Raw genomic sequence first — 10183 nt, forward strand, 5'->3', positions numbered from 1 at the left:
TTTACTTTGTATACTTCAAATATGTGTTCATTTGATGCTCTAACCTGAGAACAAATATGTTGTGTATATTGTTTGTTATAATCACAGAAATTAAACATTAGTTCAACATTATGAAATAATGTTTTAGAAAAATTTTGTACCTTTAATTTCAAAGCACTTTTGTGGTTGCCCTTCATCTTCATCTCTGTAACTACAGTCAATTTTGTGAATGTTCCTTGTGCCATTTTCCTGTTTTTGCATGTCCATTCTTGGATTAAAGTCCTCAAAGCTTCCATTAGTGTTGTTATTGGTAGTTGTCTAGCTGCCAAATTTGCTACATTTAATGATTCAGGAACATTGGATGTCATTGTACTGTATCTTTTGTGTTTAGAATACAACCTTGACAATTTCTCATATCAAATTTTTTGTAGATAAGGTCGAACCCGTTTATCTAAGGCATCGAACTCTCTCATGTGATATTCAAATTTTTTAGTAGTGTATGCCTTTACTGCACGAGAAAATGGCTTTTCAAAGAACCTTGCATTTTTCTTGAATGTTGTTTTCAGGTTGTTGAGTAGGTGATACATACACTATCCATGTTGTATTTCAGGGAAGACTTGTTGAGCTTCCTTTATTATACTTTCATGTCTATCAAATATAACACACTGTTCTTGTCTAACACCAAATGCTGCTCTTAATTTTTCAAAGAACCATTCCCATGATAGATCAGTTTCTAAATCTGCCACACAAAAAGCTAATGGGAATATTTTACTTGTTGCATTTTGTGCACTAGCTGTTAGTAGTGTTCCCCCATATGTAGCTTTAAGAAATGTTTCGTTTACTACTATTGTAGGTTTGCATTTTTCCCATGCTTTCAGTGAAGCATTTAGTGCCATGAAGCAAAACAAGAAGTTGTTGTTTTCTTCAGTTTCAATGTGCACTATAGATCCTGGGTTCGTTTTTTGGACCATATAGAAATAACTAGGCAGCAACAGATAACACTCCTTCACTTTTCCTCTAACTATGTTTAGAGCATGTTCCCTACTCATCCATGCCTTCATGTAATTAATTTGTATCCCATATTTGTCAATTATCTCAAATCTTATATCTGTTGGTGTAGTTGCTGTCTTTATGTTCAAAAACTTGTATTTAACACAGTCCCCTATTATTTTTGCTGATGCTTCCCTTTGATCTCCAAATCTGATGCTTAGTGAGCAAGTGTGTTATTCATTGTATTTTTTTATTATGAAGTTCTCTGTTGCCCCACTCCTTAAAGCTCTTAGTGACCATTTGCAATTTTTATCCAAACACTCAATTTGAAATTCCTTTGTGCAAGATTTTTTTCACCTTGTATTGAAATTGTTGTTTTATTGCAAAGTAGCTGAGTACGTTCTTCAAAGTTTCCTTATCTTTGTACATTTGCCCTTTCTCAATTTCTGGATGTTGATTATCTTTGATGACAAATGCTTCTTCATCATTGCTTTCTTGTTCATCCTTTGTCTGTCTTGTTAGTTGAGCCATCATTTCTGGAGCAATTATCTTTGCATAGTCAAGAAAGTCAAATTCATCATTATCTTCTTTTTTGTTTTCTTGTAGTTGATGTGTTGGTGTTCCCCCTAACTGGTCTGCAAGCAGTATTATCTCAACTAGTGAGGGGACCATGGGCCTATATAACCGAGCTTTCAATAAGTAAATCTAGAATTCACCAAGTAAATTCTCAACTTATTAATTCTGTCTTGCGCCACTATAGATTTAGAATTGAATAGCACTCTCAGTTATATAGAACGCTCTATATGCACCACAATATAGATACGTTAGGATTATCTATTGTTACAATCCTAATAGTCAAGGATCCTCTATAGATGATCTACACTGAATGGGGACAAATTTACCGTTCTACCCTTCAATGTATTTTATCCTTAAAACACTTAGCAACCTATAAATGATATTTTAGTAAACTAATATAAAAACCGAAATGAGATCTCAATCCTTTATCTCTATTCAGCCAAGCTCGAAGGAAATCATCGTTTCACTTTTAAATACCTATAGAAGTTATAGATTCTATACCTATGATCAGTGCTCCCACTCAATTGAACTACCATGTTCCCAAGATGTAAGTATCCACCATAACCAAAAGTTAGCTTCCACAAACAACTCTAAGAACATAAATAATACAACTAAGTTGAACCTAACCATATTAGGATTAAGATCCATAGACCTAAGATCAACCATTGATATTTACTTAAAGATATAACGGTAAGTTTATGAAATCTTATCTAAAATCAATATCGGTCCCTTCTAATGTATACTCTATACATCCGATATTGGTAAACTTTGCCAATACCTGGAAATGACATAACACTTATCCAAGGTGTAAGTATACCTTATCGCTGATTATCATGCCAGTCTAAATCCAGTGAACTGACAAATCATAGAAATTAAAGTTTTGAACATATAATCATTATTATATTCCACTGTGCTGACGACACTATAATCATGAACAAATATATACATATTTATATATGTTTTGGACTTAATAGAATTTATACATTAAACATAATCATGAAATAAATCATGTGAACCATGCAACATAAAATGCGATTTTTGATCTTTATTAATTAGTAAATCTAATTATATTGAAATGGGTTTTATTTAGGGCACAAAACCCAACAATAGGTAGTCAAGAAAATCAATTTCATTCCAACTTATTAACAATAAATCAACATTTTTCTTTCAATTTCAAGGTAAATGTAACTATTTATTTTAATTTTTTGTTTTATTCTTGAACTATTTGATTATTTAAATGATTTTCAGAAATTAAACAAATAAATTACAATAATTATTCACTGTTATTCATTTTGTTCTTTTAAAATTGTTTTAAATCAAATGTTTCAATCATTAACATGCAATCATCAGAAGTAATGCAATACCTTGTTATTTTTGTTTGGATTTGATTGGGAGCTCCGATCAACACTTTTAAACTCATCCTTATATGATCTGTAACAATTTAAAAACAATTTTATGATTTTTAGTATAAATATTTGTCTGTTAATGGTGTGTTTCATGACTCTATTTTTTCATACCTCTTTTACGAATAATTTTGGATTTAATAGGGAGCTGCGATCATCAATTTGTCAACTCATTTGTAGTACAAACTGCAATAATTAAGCAGCAATAATATGTTTTGTGATGCGATATTAATGTATTTATTTCAAATTTTGTGGCTTCGATGTTTAATACCTGTTTCAATTTGAATTTGAATTTAATGGGGAGCTCCGATCAATAATGTCTCATCTATTTATTGAATGATCTACAACATTCAAATGACAATTTTTGAATGAGTGATGATACCTCAATTCTTTATGAGATTAGAATTTTGAATTGTTGATACCTCTGTGTAAGCAGATTTGATTAATGAGAATTTGTTGTTGATGGATTCGCCTCTGTTGATGTTTGTTTTTTGTTTATGTAAGTCTGATTATTAGAGTAGGTGTGTTTGTTGTTGATTGTTCATTGAAATGTTGTTGAATTTTTGTTTCAGAAAGCTTTACCGAGCATCAATGGTTGCTCTGTTTTTTTTTCACTGGGACGAGGATGGTTAAGGTGTCGAAGAAGGTGACACCGTATTTTATGTAAATTAGATTAGCCTTACCGTAATAAGTTGTAATTAGCGTGTAACCATATGTTTATGAAACAACCAAAAGGATTTGTGGAACCTGGACACCCAAATCATGTCTGTCTTCTCCACAAGGCTCTCTATGGATTGAAACAGCAATTAATGTAAGCAGTTGTTAAGATATCTTAAAGGAACCTTGACTAATGGTTTGTGGCTGTCTCCAACAGACTCTGCATTTTCATGGTTACAGTTATGCTGACTGGGCCATTTGTATGGACGATAGAAGGTCAACGGGTGGCTACGTGATTTTTTGGGCAATAATCTCATTTCTTGGTCTGCTAAAAAGTTAAAAGTAGTTGCTAGATCCTCCACTAAAAGTGAATTCAAAGCATTAGCTAATGCTGCTGCAGAAGTTAGGTGGATCACTTCCCTTTTGTCTGAGCTGTAAGTGTCAATTACTCAACCCCATGTTCTTTGGGTTGATAATCAAAGTGCAACATTTCTAGCTGCTAATTCTGTGTTTCATGCACGCAACAAACACATCGAGATCGATCTTTATTTTGTCAGAGAGCAAATCTTAGCTCAATAACTCTTTGTTCGATATGTACCTTCGCTGGATCAAGTTGCAGATGCTTTGACAAAGCCACTGACTACAAACAAATTTCTATACTTAAAGAACAAACTTCATTTAGCTACCTCTTCGTTTCATTTAAGGGGGATATAAACCAATTAACAATTAGTTAGTTAATTGGTTAATAAAGTGGCAGTTAGTAGTTAGGTCATGTGTTGTAATTGGCCACTAATAGAGGAATAGACATCTTTGGCTAATACATTCCAACTGCCCCCTAACGGTTTTACCTAATTGTCAATTATGACAGTTAGGATCGGGTCTTAAATAAAGGCTATAAATAGCCAATTGCTACAGCATTCGGGAGCATTAGAGAGGGAGTTTTTGAGTGCTAGTTCAGTGTGTAACAGAGAGAGATTCTTGGTGAGATGAGTTGTTTTGTAAGTGAAGCTTTGCTTCATGAGTGAATGTGTCAAGAACACTTTGTAAACAACTTTGTAATCCTCTCTTCTAGCATCAATAAAGACTAGAGCAATTGGGGCTGTTCTGGCCGAGGAGTAGGCAAGTGATTCATCATCACTTGTTCGAACCTCGTAAACTTGAAATGAAGGCATTCTTAGTACATCAAGGAATCTCAGAGGTCATTGATCGAGAAGAGCTTGCTGCTCTTGGAGATGACAAGAAGAAAATCAAAGAAATTCAGAAGAAGGCACACAATGCCATTTTGTTGAGTCTGGGAGATGAAGTTCTTAGGGAAGTGTCAAATGAGGACACTGCAGTGGGGTTATGGGAAAGGTTGGCATCGATTTATTTGAAGAAGTCATTGGCCAACAAGCTCTACCTAAAGAAGAAGTTGTACACAATGAGAATGGATGAAACAAAAAAATCTGAGGAAGCATCTTGATGAGTTTAATCGAATAATCTTGGACCTGAGTAACATTGGTGTCAAGATAGAAGATGAAGATCAAGAAATACTACTGCTTAGCACATTACCAAAGAGTTATGAACACTTTGTGGACACAATTCTGTATGGAAAGGAATCTTTATCAATGATAGAGGTAAAATCTGCCTTGACTCCAAAGAAATCCAGAAAAGAAATGAAGATAGATCAAATGGCTATGGTGAAGGTTTTTTTGTCAGAGGCAGATCAGAAACCAGAGAAAACAAAGGTGGATTTCACAAATTGAATCACAAGAACAAGCAGTATAAAGGTTCAAGTCAGTCACGCAAAACCAAGACTAATCCCAAAGCAGGAAAACAGTGTTACTATTGTAAGAAAGAGGGACATTTCAGAGATGAATGCAGGGCATTGAAGGCTAAACTACAAAGATACAAAAGCAAAGAAAGAGGAGATGCTGGTGTGGTAACTGATGGTTATGAATCAGCTGATGTCTTGGTAGTCTCTAGCCAAGAATCAGGTGATTCATGGATACTTGACTCAGGGTGCTCATTCCACATGACACCAAGAAGAGACTTATTTTACAATTTCAAGAAGTGGGATGGTGGATCAGTCCTATTGGGTGACAACAAAGCTTGCAAAGTTGCTGGAATTGGAACTGTGAAGCTTAAGCTGCATGACGACCAGATCAGAAGCATACATGAAGTCAGGTATGTTCCAGATTTAAAAAGAAACTTGCTTTCCATTGGTGAATTGATTGAGAAGGGTCATACTATAAAGATTGATAGTTCTTTCAAGGTCATGAAAGGCTCATTGATAGTCATGAAAGGAGAACTTAAGAATGGAATTTATTATCTAAAAGGAAAGACTATCATTGGTGAAAATGATATGGTTGTTAGAGGGCCTGACATGGAAAGTACTAGGCTATGGCACCTTAGATTAGGTCATGTTAGTGAAAGAGGCATGAGTGAACTTGAAAAGCAAGGCATTCTCAAAGGCAAACTAGGAGAGAAACTAGAGTTCTGTGATGACTGTGTTTATCGTAAATGTTGCAAGCTGAAATTCTCACCAGGGAAACATACAACAAGGGGAAAATTGGATTACATACACTCTGATCTTTGGGGGCTTCCAGAACAAAAACTCTTGGGGGTGCAAGCTATTTCATGAGTATAGTTGATGACTATACTGGGAAGGTTTGGGTTTTCTTACTCAAAACTAAGAATGAGGCCTTTAACACTTTTGTTACATGGAAAAGGCTCATTGAAAACCAAACTAGCAAGAAAATAAAAAAGCTTAGGACAGACAATGGATTGGAGTTTCGTTCTGATGAGTTCACTAGGTTTTGTCAACTTGAAGGAATTGATAGACACAAGACAGTTGTGAAGAATCCACAACAAAATGGACTTGCAGAAAGGATGAATACGACTCTATTGGAAAGAGTGAGATGCATGCTCAAAGGTACTGCACTAGACAAGAAATTCTGGGGTGAAGCATTGAAAACTGCATGCTACTTGATAAATAGGTGTCCTTCAACAGCTCTAAAGTTCAAAACACCACAAGAAGTTTGGACTGGACATGTCCCAACTATTGATCACCTCAAGGTGTTTGGTTGCACAGCCTTTGCACACACTAGGCAAGACAAACTAGAGCCAAGAGCTCTCAAGTGTTTGTTCCTTGGTTACCCTGAAGGGGTGAAAAGATACAAACTGTGGTGCTTAGAAGAATATTATAGAAAGTGCATAATCAGTAGAGATGTTGTATTCAAGGAGCATGAGATGGCTATGAAATCAGATGCTGCAAACAACAAGCAAACTGACAAAGAGATGACTGTTTAGAAATACAAAGCAGCAGGGAAGAAAATGGTACTACAGATCAGGTGGATACTCAAGAGCACTCACACTCAGAGATATATGAACAAACTACTGAAGAAGGGAGTTCACAAGTTGATTCACATGATTACTAGGGGTGTTCGCGGTGCGGGTGGTGCAGTTTTTGACTATTTTTTTAAAGCAACCCGCACATGCAGTTTTTCAAATTTTCCAAACCGCACCCGCACCGCCAAATTAAAAACCCGCAAAAATCGCACCGCAAAAAATAGTGCGGTGCGGTGCGATTTTTGTGGTTTATACGGTTTGGACTATCACTAAATAATTAAACTATCACAAATACAACAAACTTTGAGCAAAACTTGCCAAAATGCCATAAGACTTGAAAATAAATATGAAAAAAAAATTAAGTGTCAACAATACAATAATTAGTAGACTTTAAGTTTTTTTTTTTCAAAGAATAGTAGACTTTAAGTTGATTATTCACATATTGGACCTAAATAAATATAAAAATTGGTATTTTTATAATATGTGGTGCGGTGCGGTTTGAACCACATATTAACAATTCAAAACTGCAAACCGCACCGCAGTGCGCAGTTTAAGAAAAATTCAAACCGCGACTGCACCGCAAAGAATTTCAAACCACATTTTTTTTGCGGTGCGGGCGGTTTGATGAACACCCCTAATAATTACTAACTGGTTAGAGACAGAGAAAGAAGGCAGATTAAGCCACCTGAGAGATTTGGCTTTGCTGATTGCACAACATTTGCTCTTGCATCAGCAGAAGAGATTGACACCACAGTACCTACTACATATCAGGAAGCAATCAACTCAAGAAATAAGAAGAAATGGCTTGCTGCAATTGATGAAGAAATGACTTCTCTGCACAAGAAAAAAACTTGGAAAACTGTGACAAGGTCACCAGGGCAGAAACTAATAGGCTGCAAATGGATTTTTAGGGAAAATGAAGGATTGCCAGGTGAAGAAATCAGGTTTAAAGCTAGGCTAGTTGCAAAGGGATTCAATCAAAGAGAAGGTGTTGATTTCAATGACATTTTCTCTCCTGTAGTTAGACAAACCTCTATAAGAATCATGATGTCTAGAGTGGCCAAGCATGACCTAGAAATGGATCAAATGGATGTGAAAACAGCTTTTTTACATGGGAGACTTGGAGAACAAATATACATGGAAGAACCAGATGGATTCAAAAGTAATAAGCCAAACCAGGTATGCCTATTACAGAAATCTCTTTATGGCCTCAAACAAGCTCCAAGGCAATTGAACTTGAGATTTCATGAATTTATGATGAGCATTGGATACAATAGAAGCAACTATGATCCATGTGTGTACTACAACAGTGAACCAATCTGGTTACTGTTGTATGTGGATGACATACTAATAATTGGAGAAAAGAGACAGGCTATTGACAAGCTAAAACAAAATCTAAGTGCTGAATTCGAAATGAAGGATCTTGGTGAAGCTAAGAGGATACTTGGAATTGACATCAATAGAACTAGACCTGAAAGACTTTCATTATCACAAAAGGGATACATTCAGAATCTAATTGACAAGTTCTGTATGAATGAAGCCAAATGAGTTAGCACTCCATTGGCTCAGCATTTCAAGCTAACTCAAAATCAGTCACCTAAAACAGAGGAAGAAAAGATGTATATGGATTCTATGCCCTATGCCTCTTGTGTTGGAAGTCTCATGTATTGCATGGTGTGCACTAGGCCTGACTTAGCCTATGCACTCAACATTGTTAGCCGATTCATTGCAGACCCTGGTAAGGAACATTGGTCTGCTGTGAAATGGATACTCAGATATTTGAAGGGATCTATGAACATTGGACCTGTCTATGATAACAAGTTTAAAGAAGGAATTGAAGTGAATGGATATGTTGACTCTGATTATGCAGGAAGTATAGACACAAGAAGATCTATAACTGGTTATGCATTCACAGTCCTAGGTGGATGCATCAGTTGGAAATCCAATCTACAAAAGGTAGTAGCTCTGTCATCAACTGAAGCAGAGTACATGGCTGCTACTGAGGCCATTAAGGAAGCAATCTGGCTCAAGGGATTCACAAATGAACTGGGGTTCAATTCAGAAACCATAACAGTGCACTGTGTTAATCAAAGTGCACTACATTTGATGAAGAATCCTATGTTCCATGAGAGATCAAAGCACATAGATATTAAACTACATTTCATAAGGGATATCATTGTTGAAAAGGAGATTAGTGTGGAGAAGATTGGAACAAAAGAGAACCCTGCAGACATGATGACAAAGTATGTAAGTTTAGCCAAGTTTAGGCTTTACTTAGACTTGCTAAACATCCTCAATTGCTAAGTGAGGATTCAAGACCAGTTCAGCCCCTATCATCATTCATTTTCTCTATTAATGACCAAGGTGGATAATTGTTATAATTGGCCACTAATAGAGGAATAGACATCTTTGGCTAATACATTCCAACTGCCCCCTAACGGTTTTACCTAACTGTCAGTTATGACAGTTAGGATCGGGTCTTAAATAAAGGCTATAAATAGCCAATTGCTACAGCATTCGGGTAGCATTAGAGAGGGAGTTTTTGAGTGCTAGTTCACTGTGTAACAGAGAGAGATTCTTGGTGAGATGAGTTGTTTTGTAATTGAAGCTTTGCTTCAAGAGTGAATGTGTCAAGAACACTTTGTAAGCAACTTTGTAATCCTCTCTTCTAGCATCAATAAAGACTAAAGCCATTGGGGCTGATTTGGCCGAGGAGTAGGTAAGTGATTCATCATCACTTGTTCAAACCTCGTAAACTTGATTGTGTTTGAATTTTTCTCCTACTTCTAGTTCTTGCTACTGGTTTATTATTGGTTTATTGGCACTTGTTCATAGCTGCAATGCTCAATTTTCATTTACTTTACTTTATTCTTGATTAATTTCTTTAGTTTGTATTGTTTGCGAGGTGAGTGATCATGTACTGATCACATCATCATGTTTGTTAAATTTGTTATGTTTTTCTTTTAACAACTTGTATTGTACTCTGCTCAAATAAATAGAAAGGTACTTAGTTAACCAGATTTGGTTAACCTTTTTGGCATTCTTTCTCTTTCTCTCTCTCGTTCTTTGCCTTCTTGCACTTTCTGGTTTGTACCAACTGGTGTGTACCAGTTCTGTGTGCCATTGTTAAGCTCTACAACTAGTCAAAGTTAATAAAATCATTCAAAACATGTGAATCCAATCAATCAAAATTAAAATCATGTGAAACCAATCATTAAAAATCGGCATAATGCAGGTTGTTGGTCTTT

The 10183-nt window shown here is 35.7% G+C and overlaps 1 protein-coding gene across 1 annotated transcript; it reads left to right on the plus strand.

Moving 5' to 3' along the window:
* Positions 1-8558: 8558 nt before the first annotated feature.
* LOC133039193 (secreted RxLR effector protein 161-like) lies at positions 8559-9239 on the plus strand. The gene has a single exon (XM_061118026.1). It carries the CDS (start codon positions 8559-8561, stop codon positions 9237-9239), a length of 681 nt encoding a protein of 226 aa, XP_060974009.1.
* The last annotated feature ends 944 nt before the right edge of the window (positions 9240-10183 follow it).

The sequence above is a fragment of the Cannabis sativa genome, chromosome 6, assembly GCF_029168945.1.
Source record: "Cannabis sativa cultivar Pink pepper isolate KNU-18-1 chromosome 6, ASM2916894v1, whole genome shotgun sequence".
Lineage (NCBI taxonomy): Eukaryota > Viridiplantae > Streptophyta > Magnoliopsida > Rosales > Cannabaceae > Cannabis > Cannabis sativa.